The 21,594-nt window shown below is 36.4% G+C and overlaps 1 protein-coding gene and 1 non-coding gene across 4 annotated transcripts; both read left to right on the top strand.

The window, feature by feature from the left end:
• Nucleotides 1–1,955: 1,955 nt before the first annotated feature.
• Nucleotides 1,956–4,934, top strand: LOC18030394 (histone-lysine N-methyltransferase family member SUVH9). Of its 3 annotated transcripts, XM_024149501.1 has the most exons (4): nucleotides 1,958–2,087; nucleotides 2,209–2,271; nucleotides 2,380–4,311; nucleotides 4,640–4,934. In XM_024149501.1, exon 3 carries the CDS (start codon nucleotides 2,397–2,399, stop codon nucleotides 4,275–4,277), a length of 1,881 nt encoding a protein of 626 aa, XP_024005269.1. In that variant the 5' UTR covers nucleotides 1,958–2,087; nucleotides 2,209–2,271; nucleotides 2,380–2,396; the 3' UTR covers nucleotides 4,278–4,311; nucleotides 4,640–4,934. The 3 variants fall into 3 exon arrangements, with proteins under 3 accessions (XP_006414898.2, XP_024005269.1, XP_024005268.1); XM_006414835.2 differs by lacking the exon at nucleotides 2,209–2,271 and having other exon boundaries at nucleotides 1,956–2,087; XM_024149500.1 differs by having other exon boundaries at nucleotides 2,209–4,311.
• A 15,511-nt stretch (nucleotides 4,935–20,445) lies between these two features.
• LOC112082498 lies at nucleotides 20,446–20,551 on the top strand. Its single transcript, XR_002897171.1, has one exon. It is a non-coding gene; the product is annotated as a small nucleolar RNA R71 (small nucleolar RNA).
• The last annotated feature ends 1,043 nt before the right edge of the window (nucleotides 20,552–21,594 follow it).

Raw genomic sequence — 21,594 nt, 5'->3', positions numbered from 1 at the left:
TGTGTGCCGCATTTTTCACCAGGAACCCTAGGGAGAGAGATTTGCCGTGAAGAGGAGCCACCGAGAGGGCACCATCGGCCCTCCTGCTTCAATCTGTTCTTCGTTTCTAACTTTTGTCTATTTCAATTCTTTGCTACTCTAAATACTTTTGTGATGTTAAACTCGGCTATGTCTGAGTAGTTTCCCAGTTGGATTTTTAAGAGATTTTTCAAAGGGAATTTCATGTCTTGATCATATGCTTTTTTCGATTTAGGGTATATAATCTTCTAGGAGTCTTTCGTTCATTCTTATTCCCTACGTTGTTTCTGTTGCTAACCGCTTAGAAATTGATCTCAGTAATTGGAGCCACGAGAGTGTTGTATCGAATTACCAGATCTAGAAGTGATCGAGCGAAATCGCTATAGGAGACGAAAGCTACCTATAGAGAATCGTGAGCATGGACGAATTCTGTTTTTAATGCATGATCTTATTCGCAGCATGAAAGCGAGAGTTAATTGCTGTGTTGAGTGATTTGTTGATTAGGATGACGAGAGTTGGCTAATCATACCTGCGTCTATTCGAGTTTGGGATCCTCACTAGATGATTACCTTTATCAATTTGTTTGTCTTTTGATCAATTCATGAACCCCTGCAAAAACCTTTTAGACCCAGCGCTTAATCCGTATTATTTTACAACTTATTTATTTCGTTTGCATTTAGATTTAGTGACACTTAAACAAAAAACCCCCATTTTGCTAGTTCTGCTAGACTTAAGTTTTGATTGATTCGTACTAAAAGCTTAAAATTTATGTGGCTCGACCCCTAAATATTATAACGTACATCTGTGCATTTGCAGATATTTAGGGTTATAAATTTAAAACGTGAGCTAGAAGTAACCCTTGATTCTCTTAGCATCATACATGAAGCTAAAAAGAAGACCAATTTTTAATAATAAATCGCTATTTTAAAAAAATTATATTTAGGTGGTCGGAAATCGGTTGACCGCCTAACCTCTCTGTCTAGGAATAAATTGCAGTGACTAAAAAGCTCTATTTCATCGTAGCGATTTTAGAACATGGGGCAATACCAAACAAACACACCATCATCCAAAGCCTAGAGCCTAAAAAAGCTCTATTTCATCCTTAAGAGATCTTAGACTTTTATGTTAAAAAAAACCATAAAAAATTATATAATTATTTTTTTTTTTAAATTATCAATTTTTATTATAAGAAAAATAATATTATTGTTTTGTGATAATAGAAAAAAATCTTTGTAGTATTTTTATTAAATTATAGATTTATTTTAGGAAAGAATATATATATTTTTGGAATAATTAACCATAAAGATACACAAAGAGATTCGAAAAAGAAGTTAATAATCAAAATGATAAAATAGTAAAGAAATCTAAAAGAGCATCCATTTAAAATTGTGTTTTTAACTTACCATTATTAGTTGAAATTGCAAATAATAGCACAACTTTATATTAAAATGACTCAAATATTTTTTTTCTAATGCAAAAAATAAATTTTATATAAGAAATAGGAAATTAAAACATAATATATTAATTTTATTTAAAATAAAAATATTTCCATATAATTATTAGCGTGTTAAAAATTTTAATCTAAGTATGCTATGTTTGGAATTAAAATTAATTTTTATGTTACTCTATTTAATAGTATCTTTTATTAGATATGTCAGGTTTTCTACAAAAAATGAAAATTTTCAATAATAATTATTAAATTATATCATAAATGTTTATAACTATGTTTGGTTTGATGGCGCCAATAAAAAGAGAATATCAAAATCATCTTACTTTTTTTTTTTTGTCGTCATCATCTTACTTAAAAATGATAAAATAGAAAAGGATGAAAATTTCAAAAAATCAATTTTTACAATCTATATTCTATAATAATTCAGTTTCCAAAAAAATATCATAAATATTTATAGATGTGTTTGGTTTGGCAATTACCAAACAAACACCATCAATCAAAGTAAAGAGCCTAAAGAACTCCACCAAAAAAACAAACACAACATCAATCAAAGCTTGGAGCCTAAAGAGCCCTATTTCATAGCAAAGAGATCTTGGATTTTGATTTCAAAAATATACAGGTAAAAATTTTGGGGTTTCTTCTTTTATACCTGAATCTAGTTTTGGAATAACCGTTTGGATCCATATAGACCTGATTTTCATTTTCGAGAAATTTGAGAAATCACGAACTGAATCTTGTAGGGAGAGAGTTCGAGTAGAGAGACTGACGAAATCTTCTTCTCCACCACTTGAAATCATAACCAAGTTCTGCGATTTCGCTGCTAAAGAAAACCCAGTTTAACCATAACCAAGTTCTGCGATTTCGCTGCTAAAGAAAACCCAGTTTAACCATTTTTCTCCTCTCTTATCTAGGTCTCTCGTCGAAGGAGATGACTTCTCATATTCCGTCACTGATCCCAAAGCGCGAGCCAGGCACTGAATCCGACTCACAAGCCTGGGTTTCATCATCGTCCATCAACAAATCCAACGTCATCGTCGAACCCAGCTTGTACACGGAGTTCAACAATGTCGCGGAGACATTTCGCTCAGCGTTCGCTCAACGCCTCAATCGTCACGAGGACGTCACGGTGCTCGATTCTCTTACCGGCGCAATCGTACCGGTGGAGGAAGAACCGGCTCCGGTTACTTACCCAACCAGCGACGCTTCCCAATCGGTTGTTACTCGAAGGCCGAAGCCACAGGAACGTTCTTCGGAGCTGGTGAGGATCACTGATGTTGGGCCAGAAGGAGAGAGACAGTTCCGAGAATATGTTCGGAAGACGAGAATGATCTACGATTCGCTTAGGATCTTCTTGATAATGGAAAATCAGCGTGAGGGGATTGGGATGAGGAGAGGTAGGCCTGATAGTAAAGCTGCTTCGTTGATGAAAGATCGTCTCTTGTGGATGAATCGTGACAAACGCATTGTGGGTTCGATTCCTGGAGTTCAAGTTGGGGATATATTCTTTTTCAGGCTTGAGCTGTGTGTTGTTGGTTTACATGGACAGACACAAGCTGGGATTGATTATCTCATAGGGAGCCGTAGCTCTAATGGAGAGCCAATTGCTACTAGTGTGATTGTTTCAGGTGGGTATGAGGATGATGATGATCAAGGAGATGTGATTATGTATACAGGACATGGAGGGCAAGACAAGCTTGGTAGGCAAGCTGAACATCAGAAGCTAGAAGGTGGGAATCTTGCCATGGAACGGAGTATGTATTATGGGATTGAAGTGAGAGTGATTAGAGGGTTTAAGTACGAGAACTCGGTTTCAAGCAAAGTTTATGTGTATGATGGGCTGTTTAGGATTGTTGATTCATGGTTTGATGTTGGCAAGTCTGGTTTCGGTGTGTTTAAATTTAGGCTTGAGAGAATCGAAGGACAGGTCGAGATGGGTACCTCGGTTATGAAGCTTGCCAAGACCCTTAAAACCAACCCGTTATCTGTGAGACCGACTGGTTACATCAGTTTCGATATCTCGAATAAGAAGGAGAATGTTCCTGTCTACTTGTTTAACGACATTGACAACGATCAAGAACCTTTGTATTACGAGTACCTAGCCAAAGCTTCGTTTCCTCCTGGCTTACTATTTCAACGGAGCAGTAATGCAAGTGGATGCAACTGTATCTCAGGATGTAGCGGTGGCTGCCTTTGTGCGACTAAAAATGGTGGCGAGTTTGCTTATGATTACAATGGGAATCTAATACGACAGAGACCGTTGATACATGAGTGTGGACCGGCGTGTCAGTGCCCACCAAATTGTCGAAACCGTGTGACTCAAAAGGGTTTGAGGAACAGACTAGAAGTGTTCAGATCAGTTGAGACGGGTTGGGGAGTTCGGTCTTTGGATATATTACATGCGGGTGGTTTTATTTGTGAGTATGCCGGGGTTGCTTTGACAAGGGAACAAGCGAACATTTTGACCATGAATGGTGATACATTGGTATACCCTGCTCGGTTTTCATCTGCTAGATGGGAAGCCTGGGGGGATTTGTCTCAGGTCTTTCCTGATTACGAGCGACCTTCGTATCCTCAGATTCCTCCTGTTGATTTTGCTATGGATGTGTCGAAGATGAGGAATGTTGCTTGCTACATAAGCCACAGTACTGATCCGAATGTCATTGTTCAGTTAGTACTACATGATCACAACAATCTGATGTTCCCTCGGGTTATGCTTTTTGCTGCTGAGAACATTCCTCCCATGACTGAGCTCAGCCTTGACTATGGAATATCTAGTGAATGGAGCCCCAAGCTCGCCATTTGTAATTAAAATCGTTCTTAACCAGGCCGCCAAATTTTTCCAGGTAAAACTAAGTTAAAATGGTTTAGTATTTCACAAATGAAGCAATGGCTCCAAATGGGTGTTTCATGTTTAAACAAAAGCATATAAGTTTGCATTAGCTTGAGACATGTTGTAGGTTGTATATAAATGGTGCAACTTGGTGTCTGATTTCATATATATATACGGGTTTGAGCTGTATGTGATTAGAATTTTGTTAGGGAGAGAGAGTTTATTGTGAGTTTTCTTCGGTTTTGGTCGTGCACTGAGAAATCAGAAAATCAAAGATGTGGTTTTGATATTTGTACTCATATTTTCTTCGTCTGAATTCGATATTTATTGGTTTCTTGCAGATTGTAATCAAGTCGAAGTCGCGGTTAAATCTTTTGCTCTTTTTCTCGGTTAGTGACATGAAGTAAGAAGGAAAGCAATTTGTGCAGAATCAAGGTTTTGATAGACCCCATTCCTCCCATTGTGTAGACCTTATTTTGGTTACTTACAAGTGTTTGACTTTTGGGTATCTTTGCACAACTTGGGATAAGTTTTTTTGGGGGTTTTAGTGTACAAAACTCAAAAGATGTTTGTTATGTCTGTACCGTCTTGCTCCTTATGTCTATGAAGTAAAGATTAACACCTCTCTCTCTCAAAATTAAGCGGTAATGGTTGGAATTATCACCATATGTTTCATTCACCATGGGACTGTTCGAACCTCTATTAACTAATACTCCATAAATTAATACTGCGATAAAGCAGTAAATATTTCCGGTCCCAAACTAGTTTTATCAACCAAATAATAAATTAATAAAATAAAGTCCCACTGTATGTTCGAAGAGTGAAGACATAGAGATGTTGGGTTGTTTAGTTGACATATATAAATTTAGGAGCTAATCTGTGTGCTATTAAAAATTGAGGGATGTAATTTAATTACCGGAAAAACCTCCAAGGGCGAGTAAAAAACACCAGTTTACCATTCTCAGCCTTCGCTGTCATCTCTTTGTATTAATGAATTAAATTCGGATCCATCTTGATGATTTGTTAATTAATAGCTTTTTTCTTAAGAATACAAAACAACGTTCATTTAAATCAACGTTAAAATTTCAAAAATCTATATTGATTTGCTTACGTGTCGCACTAAGAGCGAGTTTCAGGGTATTTTGCTTACGTGTCAGCTTTTGAATGAGTTTCGGCTGCAAAAAGACATTTTTACCCTATTTACCGATTATGTGTCATTTTTTGATTGGTTATTATCTACTGATGTGTCAAAAATAACTTAAAATAAACCGATATAAATTATTATGGTTTAATGCTTAATTTCGCTGTAAAATTAAACCGTTTTTGAAATTATATATAACCGAAATTTATAAAATAATTAATCAAAAACGTTTTTATATTAAAAAAATCATTTTAAATGTTTACCATTTTTTATGTTAACAAATTTTAGATAAAATCTAACAAAAATGTCAATTTCTTATAATTTAGTATAAATATCAAACACTTTTCTCTAATTCTCTCATAATTTTCAAAATTCTCTAATCTCTTCCTTCTTCTTCATTCTAACTAAAAACTCATGAAGTCATCAGATAAACATATACTAATGTTTTTCTAAAAAAGTATTAACATATATTTTATAACCTTATAAAACTCATACATATCGTTCTATTTTTGTAGCTGTAAACAACCCTTTAAACCCTACAATAACTACGTTTGACGAAAACCAATTTTCAAGCTGGCTCCAATGTAATTCTAATCACCCAGAAGTTTACTCGAAGTTTGCTTCTCACTGGATCTGGGATCAAAGAAAAAGCCAATGGAAATCGTTTCATTGATGATGATGCTGAGTACTTTGAAGCTTTTTTAGAGGCAAGCCACTAGAGTACTCCGTTATGTCTTCTAAAAGCTTACTTAACTCTGTTAAATTGTGATGCTATGGTGAATCCTTTACGTGTTTGGAGATTTATCTGTCGTTTTTTAATTCAATAAGATGCATGATACCTCATGATTTCTCTTTTCTATCATATTTAATTTTTAAAAGGTTATGTGTTTTTGTTCTTGAGGATTATTAGTTTTGGGAATTTTCTTATTAAACATATCTATTCTACATTGTTCTTCTACGTATTCTTTTGTATTGCTCAATATTTATTTCATTTGTGATGATGATGAGGAGGAATATGTTGAAGGTGATAGAGAAGAAGAGGAATATTGTTGAAGGAGATGATTCTTCTTGTGATGATGGAAGTACTGATAGTGAGGATGATTGTGATGGTGATGGTGACAATGAAACAAAAGATTCTGATGGTGATGAAGAGGATGTTGATTATGCTCCTTCTAACAGTGACGATGATGTTCATATATCCAACACAGGTTTATCTTCATCAGAAAAACTGTTTTTGTTGATCTTCCTTTACTTAGGACACAGGTCTCGGATTGTGTACAAGAAAAAAAACAATGAGGGTTATTTTGAACCTACTATGAAGCCTATTGGATCTGATCCAATTGTTTTTGGTGTTTCCTGTTTAACACCTCGGTGGTATGAGACAACTGTTTTCGTGAAGATACTTCGTGTTTGGATCCAGTCTATGCCCAACTCTGAAAAAATATTGGCTTCCATTTTTTGTATGAACATGTTTGATATGTAAATTAAAATTTACCACCTTCTTTGGCTTTGATTTATTTACTACTTGAATCCTCATATTTCATTTCTATTATTCGTGCATGGTTCTAAAATTGAAGGTTTGGTCTATGCTCCAAATTATGACTTCTTTTCAAAGAGGTTATTTGAAGAAAATTGGATTACAAATCAAAATTTTTGAGGTTATTCCTGTTCTGGGGGCTTTCGAGCTACTAACCATCTATCAAAGATTCTTTTCCAAAGTAATACCATCATACAAAAGGAAGATTTGCCCTGCAATCAGAACTTCTTTTCTTTCGTCAATTTCCAAACAATTAAAAACTGCATTTATTTAAATGATTACTTACCATGTTAGTGTATAGAAAAATAAATATTATTTACTATATTATTCTGCTGTTTCAGCAAACCCTATAACTCATTATTTTTTCTCAATACAAGATTCAATTGGAGAAATGATTAATGTTGGGAAATTCAAAGCATGGGAAGGATATGCTTCATACAATATAAAACATACCGGTGGTTACAGCGAAGATGAGACAATCACATTTGATCTGAGAGATTCAAGGTAGGTGATAGTGCTAAAGAACAAAACGAAAATTTAATATACATTCTATTCGTGACTGATTGTTGCTTATTTATTTTCATAGTTTATTTTCCATTTCAAACAGTTGACTTTTCCGTGCCTTGCGCAGACTAATATAATTTTCCATTTAATTGTTTGAAAATCTAATAATATTTTAGATTCATTTTTTTTATTCTTTATTGATGAATATATTTGTTTGTTAAATTTCCTTGCATTTTAATTTTTAAAAACATGATCGTAAAAACAATACAAAATAATATTTTTTTGGCTTGGTTGATCAAATGGAAACATTGGTTTGCATGAATGTGAGCATTGGTTTAGAAACATTGGTTTAATGCTTCATTACATTATAAATCAAACTATTTTTCAAATTTAATAAAACCGATATTTAGTAAAACCTAACAACCCTAATAACATTCGTTATTTACTAAATACAGAAATAGAATGCTTAAGCTCTATCATATGGAACAAATTTAACACTAAATATAATACCAAATTACTCCACGAAACTCGGAGGTTAATATTCTGGAAGTGAAGCGATTCAACGCATTAAGAATGGTGTGGGGATTATCACAAGTCCTTTCACTCGAAACATTCAATGACCCTAAAAATGGATATATCTTCGAGGGAGAACAATGTGAGTTTAGTGTTGATGTGATGGTTGCTTCACCTTTTGCCAATTGGGAAGTCATTTCTTTCGATGAAAAACTCCCTTTCCCCAAGTTCTCCTAGGGTGTTAAAGATTTCTTGGTGCTTAAAAGAATCATTATGTATCAGATAGCTTTTTAATGGGAGGAAGAAAATGGTGAGTCTAAAGTATTTTCAACATATCATGCATATATGTATTTGTTCAGCAGTGCTAACAGGTACACTGTAATATTCTCTACGACAATAAAGTTGTATCCCAAGGGATATTCGAGAGCAGTGCTAACAAGTACATCATATGAATCTATACACACCGATCTCTTTCATATGATCATTTTGTGTATATAAGATGGTTCAATTTCATCTGACAAAAGAACTTAGTGGAGGCGATAAGATATCACATGATGGGAAATTAAGATGTGATGGCCTTAATCTCAAGGATAGTTTGCTTCGCAAACTCAGAAGCCGTATCAGTTCTTTAAAGTTAGATTTTTTTTAAAAAAAAAGAAGAAAAGAAAGCTGCAGAAAAAAGCTTTATTCTGCTGGTGGAATGTTCATTACAAATTTACAAGTGCCATTATCCTACTAAAAGGCCAAAACACACTATGTTCATCGAGCCAACCATAATTACAATAATGAGAGTTAATCGTTAACGTCGTCGTCTCTACCAACTGACGTTCTCATTGAATCCTCTGCTAAGAACACCACCTCCACTTCAAACATCTTGCTTCCTTTCACCTTTAACTAAGGAGTGTACCTCTGCTTTCTCTTCTTCATGTTCCTGCAGTTTTTGAAAAAACAGAGTATTAATCAACGTTTGTTCATCCTTTATACTTCGTATTACAGCGTATGTGTTTCTCTATCTACATGTCTCTAAAGATAAGTTTTTTGTGTTTAAAAGTGGTTTAGTTTAGTGACTTTTTTTGACTTTAGAATATATACTTCAAGAGAGAAAAAGTAGGAGACGACACTTATGCAGAAGATAGTGCAATCAAAGAGTATTGTAATAACAGAGAATGAATTTAAGACATGAGGACGTCAGAAGATGAAGAAGCCTCTCGAGGGAAAACAATTTAATCGTTTTACCTTTTGGTTCAAGTCACATATTTCGTTTCTTAATACATTTGGTGGCTTGTGTTATTTTTTTTTTGTGTGTGGATTCTGCATGATGATGAAATCAAACTGAGAAGGAAATTACTTCGTCTAAAGCAGTTCAGTGTTGATGTTGCTGCTGCTCATTGCAAACTTGATTCTTTGTTTCTAAACTTTATTAAAGCACACATAAGGAACCAGTCACATATTTTTTATGGATTTGTGTTTGAATTGATTCATGGAGATTGTACTGAATATAATCCTTTCATTTGTGGTTTTTTTTTTAAATATGGCTAAAATATTATATGTTCGTATTCGATGGCTTTGATAAGGCTGTCAACCATATAAAAAAATATATTATATGTTAATAAATATTTCAAAAATACACAAGATTAATATTGAATATTATTTTTGCACAGATTTATAATAAAAGAAAATGTTGATTTATTGATCTATTGTGACAATAACATATATATAAAGCATCTAAATTGTACATGAATTTATAAATTTCAGTTACATTTTATATATTCTATGTGACTCATACTTTCTAATTATGAAAATTTAGGGATTCTAATAATTTCTATTTATTGCATGATCCACATGATAACAAAAAATTTTTTTTTTGACAAATCACAGAGAACAAAGAAATTCTTTTGTTGCTCTTATATAAGAAGCAACTGTGGATAAAATTATGAATTGAGTTTCTTACGAAAACTAAAAAAAAAAAAATACATAGAAAATATTGATAATATATTTAAACAAAATAATTGGCTTATGCGACTGATATTTGTTTTGAGAAAATTTTCAATGCTATGAATCTTTGATCCTATCAATCTCCAACTCAACGGAGCCAATGGAAATGTTGAAACACCAACCTTAAAATAACGTCATGGTTTCTAGCTCTCTTTTTCTCTACATAGTTTTTTAAAATAATTACCAACATAACCTCTAAAACTATAAAGAATCACAATCGATCTGCAAAATATGTGTGTGGAGTTTGTAGGTTATGATAGAGGAAATTTTTAAAAGATCATATCAATTCGTTTTTATTTAAAAGTGTCAATGTGTCAATGAGATTGCATGTAATGGATATGGTGAAAAATTAAATGGCACACTTATATTAAACTTTATCGATGGATTACATATATCATTTGTGAATAATTATTGATTTTAATTTTTCTTTTTTTAAAAAATTCATTCACAATTCTAATTTAGTATAAATAAATAAAAAATAATAGAATTCTTATAACATATAATTATTAAATTATATTTTTTTTAATTCTAACATTTGATTTACGCATTTGTAACCCGCATACGGTGCGAGCACATTAGCTAGTGTAACGTTAAAATATACGATAATGGTTGGAAAAAAAATTTGTACGACAATAATAAAATATCTTACACTAGATTATTAAATTATGCATAATACAGGAATAAACGATAAACTATACTCCCTCTGTTCAGAATTATTTGATATTTTAGAAGATTTTTTGTTCAGAATGATTTCATGTTTTCTTTTCAATGTAAAATTTAATGAATTTTAATTTTTTTTATCTTATATTCTACAAATTGTTTTCTTATTGATTAAATTATATTTAAATAAACTATAAATAATAATTTTAGTGTAGAAAAAAAAATTAAATGAATTCTTAATCTGTGTGCAAAAACCTTAAACATCAAATAATTCTGAACGGAGGGAGTATTAATTTTAAATTTGATAACATGTGAAAAATATGACTTATATAATTATATTCTAAATTAACATTTATGACACATTACGACGATTTTACGTCGTTTAAAACGAGCATTATTGTCGATGCAAAATCGTCATAAAAACGATGTATTTTTACAACGTAAAAACGTCGTAAGTTATTCGATGTAATCTTACGATGTTTTTACGTCGAATTATAATGTAGGTCAAAAATATTTTAAACATGTTCACCTACCTATGGTCGTTGAAATATAATCGATGTAAAATCATCGTAAATTGAGTATTGCGATGTAAAAGCGATGTAAAATCAAAGTAAAAACTATCGTAAAAGCATCGTAAAAAGCAAAATTTTGTTATAAATATATATATATATACATCGTTTCCTCTTTCATTCACAACAACATCATTCAAACACAATAACAACCAAATATATATATATATATATATATATATATATATATATATAAAGTTTTTTTAATTTTATTCAGCATGTCTATATATGAGCTAAGAAACTGGATGTATATGCAAAAAGATTCAGAAGGGGCGTTGACAGAAGAATTCAAAAATGGGTTGGAAATATTAATGTATCATGCCACAAATATGGTGAGAATCAAAGAAAGCGGGAAGATGTTTTGTCCTTGTCTGAAATGCAAGAATACAAGGTATATTCTAATCCAAACAGTGTGGACGCATTTATTAAATAGAGGGTTCATGCCGCAATATTTTGTTTGGTATCAACATGTAGAAGGATATGGCAGTAATGCTCATGGGAATACTGGTAGTAGTAGTAATTATCAAATTCATGTTGAATTTGATGTATCAAATGATTATCAGCCTAATCAGTATCAATCTGATCAAGGTCCAGATCATGATAGGATGCATGAGATGGTTACAAATGCATTTCATGAAACGCATACTGGTAATGTTGTTGAGGAACCCAATGTAGATGCTAATCGATTTTATGATTTGTTAGACAATGCTAATCAACCAATCTATGAAGGATGTAGAGAAGGCCAATCTAAATTATCGTTGGCAGCTAGGATGATTTCAATTAAAACAGATCATAACTTAGCTGAGGTTTGCATAGATGATTTGGCTGATCTTATGAAAGAGTATCTCCTGAAGGATAATTTGGCAGTGGCAGCATACTATGAAATATAAAAATTGATTTCTAGTCTTGGTATACCTTCTGAGATTATAGTTATATGTGTTGATAATTGTATGATTTTCTGGAAAGATGATAATAAAGCTGCAGGAATGTTGATTTTACCAAAACCCAAGATACAGGCCGCAAACTTCTGGGCGTAAAAAAAAATATCGTACCAACAGATGTGGTATCTTCCTATAACTGATAGGTTGAAACGCCTCTATCAATCTGAAAGGACAGCTGCATCGATTAGATGACATGCATAACATACACAAGTAGATGGAGAAGTTACTCATCCATCAGATGCAAAAGCGTGGAAACACTTCAATACGGGTATACCTAGATTTTGCCAAGTTCAAACAAAATATCTATCTTGGTCTGTGCACTGACGGTTTTAGTTCATTCGGTATGTCTGGTAGACAATATTCTTTATGCCCAGTAATCCTGACCCCTTATAACCTTTCCCCAGATATGTGTATGCAAAAAAAATTTCTTTTTATGAATATTTTGGTCCCAGATCCCAATCATCCGAAGCAATCTCTCGATGTATTTCTGCAGCCACTCATACATGTGAATCAGTTGTGGTATACCGGTGTTCGAACATATGATTGTTCCAAGGGGAAAATTTTTACTATGCGGGTTGTGCTTATGTGGATAATAAGGGATTTCTCTGCATACGGTATGTTATGAAGATGGACTACACACGTGAGGTTATTTTGTCCTTATTGTCTTGATCGAACTGATGCGTTTCAGCTAAAACATGGTAGAAAAACATGCTGGTTTGATTGTCACAACAGGTTTTTACCGGGAAACCATCCATATCAGAGGAACAAGAGGTTATTTAGGAAGAATAAAAGTGTATGTGTCCCTCCACTCGTATATTAAACAAGAGCTGATATTGAAGCGCAAATCGAGCATTGGGAGGCAGAGGAAACGATAACTCGTGGGGAAAACTGGCACACTCCAGAAAATATGCCTAAAGGTTACGGAGTTCATCATAATTTGCACAAGAAAAGTATTTTTTTTGGCAACTTCTGTATTGGAAATATCATCTGCTCAGGCACAATCTTGATGTCATGCACATTGAGAAATTTTTTTTTGATAACATCATGCATACAGTGATGAACATGCCGGGAAGAAAAAAAGACAATGGTAAGTCAAGATTGGACTTGCCTGATTTATGCAACAGAACTGAATTGTATATACTGAGAAACAGGAAAGCACCAGTTCCTGTATTTCGGTTGAGTGCAGAACAGAAGTCAGCATTGTTCAAATGGTTTTAATCTGACGTTAAGTTCCTGATGGGTATGTTTCTAATCTTTCTAAATCTGTTGAGAAGGGGGTTGATGTCGTGTCAACTGCGTGAGGGAACAAGTTTTACCTTTAACAAAACAAATGAAAGCCGCAAGTGCACAGCTAATCAGTTGTAGTATTTAGGGATCGAATCCACAGAGATTTGTGTGCCTGGTATTCTTCTACGGTTTTTAACTTTATGTCTAGACTAGATTGGTTTTAAAGGGTGGTTGTTTATCACGAATTAAACTATAACTTAAAGAAAGCAAATAAATCTATCCTAGAAAGCAAGTAGAAAAATCGAATGGAAAGCAAGTAAAGCAAGTAAAATATCGAACTAAGGCAATTGAAATGCAGATCTAAATAAACAAGTAAAAATCGATTGGGTTGTAAACTATGGCTAAAAACGCTGAGCTTTTGGGAACTCTACAGGGATCATAATCGGTTTTAACACTATGGTAGATAGATTGGGATTGACGGATATCGATATATAGGTGGTTCTAGAGCTAGAGTACGGCGGTATGACTACGTCACTGTCGTGATCATAACCAACTGTTTCTCGCAACCCTGACCAGTAGGTTTCCACTCTGGCCCTGGAAGGGAGAGAACGCAAGAGCTGCACAAGACTCGTCAATACTCATGATCTCGCTGCATGTAGGTTTACACTCCTACGGAAAAATCGCCTGTTTCATTCTAGGGCTGCTACTTAATGAAAACTTTCGCAACACTAACTATCTAGATCAGATACTAGGTGATCAATCAAGCATACATGCAATAAGAACAAGAATAAACAGAGAACAGGTCGAAATCACAGATCTATAAACCTAGATCTCTTAATCGATTATGAGAGCCCCTTTCGGGAACCCTAAGCCCAACTCGGGATCTACTCAGACATGGCTGAGGTCGACATCATCATTGGTTTTAATAAAAGTAATGAAAAACAGTAAAGAAAAGAGATGAAGAAAGCTTCTCTATTGAAGAACTCGGACTTGAACAATCTTCTACAAAAATCGCATAAAAACGGCTAAAGGAAAAGGGTTTCTGTAAAGTATGAAGGGTGGTGTCTAAAAACGACCTAAATGACAAGTATTTATAGTCTTCAATACTCCATGGTCTCTAGGGTTCCAGAATTGAGGCTGAGAATGACTTTGGGCTTCAGAAATATGGGCTTTAATTCGGAGCTTGATGGCTGCGGTCGGGAGTGACGTGACCGCGGGGATTTAGTGGTTGGCTGCGGTCGGGAGGCTTCTGACCGCAGGAAATAGGCTGTTGGCCGCGGTCGCGTGACTTGCTGGCTGTCTTCGAGTGGCTCTGGGGCTAATGGAATATATTGAGATCCAACCGTTGGAATGTCTCCAAACCAAGTGCATTTGAAAGCTGGTTGATTCTTCTATAAGTTGTCAAATTTTGAGGGTGATCAGACGGTGAGAAGGTCTTCGTCTCTCCATGAGAGTTCTGACGGTCTGTATTTATCCAAAAGAGTCTTTTTGTTCCAATTTGTGCCTCTTTATCCCAAATTACCTGAAAAGTCTTTTAAAATCCGGAAACATAGAAATCCTTTGAAAATCTTTGAAAATGGAGTAAAAACACCTGTAAAAGATATTAAAGTGATCCATAAAAATGGTCAAAATCCGGTGTTATCAACTCCCCCAGACTTAGTCTTTTGTTTGTCCTCAAACAAAACAAAGGCTAAATCTCGGTGAGAGGTTTGAAAACGCAGGAACTAAACAAAATCTCAGAGACCAAACTTCTAGACCAATATTAACTACTATGCATCAATCGGGAATAGCCTAGAAAATTCTCACTAGCAATACAGGCATAACTAGTCCGTTAATCCGTCATTCGGAAATCTATGCACTAAGATCTAACTTCCAGTCAACTAGCTCTTAACATTCATTAAAAATCTTGGTGGTTCTCATCAAAGAAAGTCTAGGCAAGGCAATCTAGGCTAGCTGTCAAAAAGGTTATTCTAGGGGTGAGGCTTAAAGTGTTTACGGGTTACCTGAAGATCTGGAGGATGCAGGATATTATGCAAAACCGCTAGAGAGAGTGAAGCTGTTGGTATCCACAGTTTTCAGTCACTTTCTTCTTGCCATAGATTCCTGGTCTTCCTCCTCAGGTTCTCTCCTAACTCCCCCAGACTTAGATTTTTGTAAATCTTTCAAAACCATAGCTCCTTAAACGAATAGTGGTTGCTTATTGCTCCACAAATTTCGTCAATCTAAGACTCATTAGGCTTTTTTGTTTCCCTCTCTCTTTTTATTGGTTTTTTTTTTTTTTTTTTTTTTTAAAGAGAGGGAACACCTTTAGATATAGAGTCTTAGAGAGCACGAAATTACCAGTTAATATCTGTCTTGTAAAGCTTTATGAGGTTTCTGATACTCTTCCTTCCCAATTCCATTCAGTCTCCTTTGCGAGTGACTGAAAACTGCGTCGCTCCTCTTCTCTCCGACGTTTTTGCACATATCTGCTGATATAAACTCAAGAGAGAATGCATGAGGATTGAAAACAAGGGTTTTGGGTTTAGGGTATGGTACCAGATAAAGATAAACTGGTCATCTAGGACGACAAAGAGTGGTAAAAGTGAAGGTAAAAGACGTCCTAGATGTGTATGTTGATGCCTGCCTAAAATCAATGATGAGAAAATTAGATGTTAATATTAAGGTCAAATAAAATGAGCTAGTATATCCTATCCCCAGTGTGAAAAAGTTGGTGAGAAGATGGTGAATAAAAGCGAAATAAAATAAGATAAAAGAAAAGAAAATGATGATAGAACCGTGATGGTAGTGAAGTGCTGATCAATCACTCATCCTCCGATGTGTCTGCTGCGAACTGGTGCTGCTCCTGTAGGAAGGTGACAACGCGCTCAAAGCGTCGTCCCTGTCTCTCAACTCTGTGCTCCAGATCAGAATTTTTGTGCGATGATGTCGATGATGAGGTGTGGCCGGTCGAAACAGATGGCTGAAAGTGAGCACGGGCCGCAACTGCATCACGTTTTGCCTTGGCCACTATGTATTGGCCAATGGTGAATGGTAGACGAGGTACAAATGGCAGAAAATCATCAGGTTCCGGAGTCCATCGCGGACGTCCTCCGTTACACAATCTCGGGACAGATGCTGAAGGCAAGCTGACTCGGTGCTCCTCAGTGCCAGTGCAATACTTGTAACCAAACCTGTCCGGATCGAAAGCGGCACGAGAGATAGTGTGATCGCGAGAGAGATAAAGTAGGTCATACCAGACATCGGAAAGTGGATCATCAGATGAGAAATCGAATCCTACAGCCTGTAGTATCGGTGTAATAGCACTCCCGTAGGCTGGAGTAGCGTCCTCGCAACCATGTAAATCATGCTTCACCTTGACCATGTTATGTGCTATGATCCAGGAAAAGCAAGAAAGTCGTGGGTCGTCCATAAACGGAATCTGAAGTGTAATGAGCTCAGTCTTCAAAACATATCCCATGTTGGCTCTAGAGAAAATCGTGTGTGCTAAGAGTTTGTGCACAACTCTCACTGCAGGATGCGTAAGAAGGGCTGACTTGGATCTCCCGCTATCATAGACTCCATGACCCATCTCTCTCCACAAGTTAAGATCGGATTCATCTTCAAGGTAAATTCCATCGGTGTATGGAAGCTTAAGAGCTTCGCAAAGCTTAGAAATGGTGAGCGAGTAAGGCTGTCCGCGGAAAGAGAATGAAAGGATGTCATCTGATGCTCTGGGGTTCCTCCTCTTCGTGTGGTGGAGTGTAATAGTTGCTAAGAACTTGCGGACTAGCTCAGGATAAGTCGGAAGGTTCAGCTCCATTTAGGGTCTCAGCTTAAGTGCATCGATGTACCAGATCACATCCTCTCTGATTCCAAGCATCTCAAGTGTATGATAATCAATGCAAGGCGTGGGTTTGATGTTCAGCTTCTTGGAACGTCTTGCATAGTGCACTCTCGGGTTTGTCTCCCTGCCAATGTATCGAATCTGTGGTGGCTCGGGAGCTGCTCGTGTTTCTCTTGAGTGCTGGAGCAATCTCATCACATAGTTTCTTCTTCTCAGTCTGGCTTGGTTCAGCATGTACTCTCCTAGAGTAGCATCATCGGGAATGTCCTCAGAGCTGTCACCAGTGCGACGGCTTCTTCGGGATCTGGTTTGTTCCATTTTCTGCAAAATGAATTGATTCTTGGAAAAAGAGTGAATATGGATGCTGATTTTAACACATTAAGATCAGTTATACTAGTATAAGGGGATTAATTAAAACCATGAGCAAGCAGAATTGACATTAAATCAAAGAAATCAAGTAGTTCATGACTAGATTCAGATTTTTGATGTTCTCAACATAGAAATCTTCTAAAAATTGGATTTAATGAGCAATTTCCATGTAAAATCTAAAGATTACCCAATACTAATCACACAAGACTTAATCAGATTCATCAATTTTTCTGTTCCAAATTCGATTTTTATAAAGCATGTAGAATCCAAATTTCAAAAATCTCAATTTCTCTTAAGCTAGGTGTTAAAAACGAGTTTTAGATAACCTAAAAGGATAATCTATTGTTCTTAAGCTATTTCCACCATCAATAAACAGAGATTTGAGCTTTTTAAGTAAACCCTAAGTTCTGAAATCAATTAAAAATGGCGAGTTTGAGGTTCATACCTTGCTGGAAAGGGAGATTTGATGACAGAATTGAAATCAGCTTTGAAAAAGAGTGAGGTTTGGGCCAAGAACCTCTTAAAAAGATTAAAAATTGAAAAATGTGTTATATCTCCTAAATCTCCAAATCTTTTGAAAGAGAAGAGGAAAAGGAGTTTTGATCCAAAAAGTGTGTTTCTTTTCTTTAAAAAGCGTTTTTGTAGCAAAAACGAAAAATTTCCGGGAATTTTTAAGTTTACGGGAACTTACCTTTCTTGTTTTGCATGCAAGGAAAGTTTAAAACTTACGGAGAATCTTTACGGGCTTTACCGGGAATACTTCAGAAATCACCGGAAAACTTTGAAAAGCGGCGGAAATCCGCGTCGTCACCTCAACGACCAACGGCCGCGGTCAGGAGACGCGTGACCGTGGTGATTGAGGGCTCGGCCGTGGTCACATTCACGGTGCCGCGGTCGATGCTTCCTTGGTCGCAGATCGGTTGGTCGCGACCGCGGCTCTTCCTCCTACGATCTTCGTCCAACTTTCTGGTCTTTGCTGGGCCAAGCAGCTAAAAACCTACCCTTTTCTTCTTGGTTTTTCTATTTTTCTGATTTTTTTTTTTTGTGTTTTTGTCTTATAAAATACCTGAAACTTAAAAGAAAAAGAAAGCATAGATTGTAAAAAAAAAGGAAAAGAAAACTAAAAGAAAGAGTATCTAAATGGGTTGCCTCCCATTAAGCGCTTTTGTTTTAAGTCGTTTAGCTCGACGTAGGCATGAAGAATTAGGCTGATTTGAATGGCACTCCACTTGATGTGCCCTTATCACTTCCGGTAGCTGGAGGTTTTACTTCTTCTCCTTGAGGAGCCGTCTTCTTCCCTTTACTCTTCTTCCGGACTTTAACATTGTTTAAAACTCTTTTTGTATTTTCGATCAGCTCCTGGATTTGGTTCTCACTAGTTTCTGTTGCATCTGGTGGAATGATGATCTTGATCTTCGCAAAAGCCTTCGGCTTCTCTTTTTCTTTCTCCTTGGGCCTGTTTCCTTTGCTTGGAAAATCGTCTAGGATAGTCGGATAGTACCTTCTGCGATCCACATTGAGGAAAACAGCATGCCGGTTTGCGTGATCGATTACTGCTCCTATGGTAGCTAGGAATGGTCTCCCGAAAAGGAGTGGCCTCTCCTTGTCTTTATCCATCTCCAGGACTTGGAAATCTGCTGGAATTTTTGTCTCCAACTAGAACTTGCAGATCATGAATCGCCCCTTCAGTATCTTTTTGAGATGAATCTCCAAAAATAACCTTAACCGTCGATGTCCTTAAGGTTTTTTTGCCCAATTTCTTGGAAAATGTCTTTGACATGATGTTGACATTGGCTCTGGAATCGCACAGACAGTCTGTGAACTTGATTCCTGAAATGAAACATTGGAAAACAAAACGTCCCAGATCATCGGCTTTTGTAAGCCTTTGAAACGGTGATCGTTCAGGTACCTTAAATGGTGGCTGCTTGGCATCGAAAAGATGGGGGTTCTTCTTTCTTTCCATCGGTCCTGGCCTCTTCTTCGGGCAATGTGGTTATGGCGTTGCAAAACCTCTTAGGATTATCTTCAACTCTTCCTGGAAGAACTCCACTTTGCCTCTTCATAGAGTCGGCTGTTTGGGCGACTTGCACGTCTAGCTTTTTGACCTGCGAAGATAAAGATTCCAACTTCCCGTTCAGATCATTGTACATGCAGTCAACTTTCACGTTCACGTCTTTAGATGCTTTTTCGTTCGTCATAACGAGCTGTTGGATAGACTGTTCAAGCCTACCGATTTGTGAAGCTAGCTGGTTCGTCGTGACTCCCTGCTGTTGTACAAATTGATTGTTAAAACCCGTACTTTGGTAGTTATATGGCTGTCGCGGTTGATATGGTCCTGTTCCTCCAAGTTTCCACCTTGAAACTTGTTTTGGAAGGATTTTTGCTGAGGTGGGTAGTACTGATCTTGAGGATTCTCCACATTTGGATTGCGGTAAGAGAGATTGTTGTAATTTGCAATCCGGAAGTTGTTGTTGAAGCCATTGTTGGAGCGATTTTGATATGGCACCAGTGCTCCTACATAGTTCACATCTTCTTCTTGAAAGGCTTGATTAATGTGATCAATATCACTAGGTCCTTCATCTTCTGCGCCATTGTTGGTCTCACAAGCATGGATTGGGTGATTGTTGCTGCTGGCTCATCATGTTCTTCAGCTCGGTTATCTCCTGGTTGTCTGTTCCGGTTTGCTTCGTCGATCGATCATACTCAGGACAATCATTGATATTGGCTTGAGCCAAATTTTCGATGAGGGCTCTTCCTTGGGCTATCGTCTTTTGTCCAAAATCTCCATTGCTAGCTGTATCAAGTGAAAGTTTATATTTTGGTTGCAAACCTCGGTAAAATGTGCTCAGCAGGCTTGATCCATGAAATCCATGGTGAGGGCAATCACGTTCATACTCCTTAAAACGTTCCCAGGCTTCATAGAAAGATTCATTTGGCCCTTGTTGAAAGTTTGAGATCTTTGTTCTCAACTGGTTCGACCTTGACTTAGTATAGAAGTGGTTCAGGAAAGCAGTTTTACATTCTTCCCAATTAGTGATCGATCCTGCAGGCAAAGATTTCAACCAACGGTGAGCTTTATCTGCTAATGAAAAAGGGAACAACTTACACTTTAAATAGTCTGGTGGAACTTGGTTTGTTCTAATCATGCTGCAGATTTCTTCAAAGAGCTCGATATGGTCCATTGGGTGTTCAGAAGGAACTCCATGGAATTAGTTTTGCTTTACCAATGAAATGATTTGAGGCTTGACTTCAAACTCATTCCGGTTCGGAAATGGAACTTGAATTGCAGATCGGTTGTGAAAATTTTGAGTAGGTGCATCAAAATCAGCTATGCGATGGTTTCTAGCTTGTCTTCGGTGTTGATTTGCTGGCTGTACAGGGCAGTTAACGCGTCCATTCGGCTGCATTCCTTGTTGGTCACCATCGGCTGCATTGATGGGTGCTTCAAGGTCTTCACGTTCTTCTCTCTCGCGGTTCTGGTGGTTTCTTAGAGGAACCTCATCCTCCTCTCCATCTTGTCGAGCATGATCACCTCCTCGGTGATCATTCTCTTCATTTTCTCCATGTTCGGACCCGTCTTGGTCCATATTTAAAGCTCGGTTAATAGGATCTCCAGGCTGGTCGTCGTTGGCCATTCCTTGCGTTTGTCTAAGTCTTCGAAGTTCTCTTTCGTGTCTGTCTATCTCGTCTAGAATTGGAATGTTTTCTACAGGTCTGCGCCTGGTATTCATGCAATTCAGAGAAAAACAAAAGAAGGGAAAGATAATTCAGCAAAACTTTAAGAAAAAACTAGAGATCAGGTGTCTAGAACAGAAGTTAAAACAAGAAAAATAGCAAAAGACAGCAAAACAAATCCCCGGCAACGGCGCCAAAAACTTGATGTCGTGTCAACTGCGTGAGGGAACAAGTTTTACCCTTAACAAAACAAATGAAAGCCGCAAGTGCACAGCTAATCAGTTGTAGTATTTAGGGATCAAATCCACAGAGATTTGTGTGCCTGGTATTCTTCTACGG

This window comes from Eutrema salsugineum, unplaced genomic scaffold (genome assembly GCF_000478725.1).
Source record: "Eutrema salsugineum unplaced genomic scaffold, Eutsalg1_0 scaffold_1, whole genome shotgun sequence".
Classification (NCBI taxonomy): domain Eukaryota; kingdom Viridiplantae; phylum Streptophyta; class Magnoliopsida; order Brassicales; family Brassicaceae; genus Eutrema; species Eutrema salsugineum.
This window is presented reverse-complemented; position numbering and strand designations above follow the sequence as displayed.

Excerpts from the sequence above, each read along its gene's own strand:
- LOC18030394 (XM_006414835.2), top strand. The coding sequence starts at position 2,397 with ATGACTTCTCATATTCCGTCACTGATCCCAAAGCGCGAGCCAGGCACT.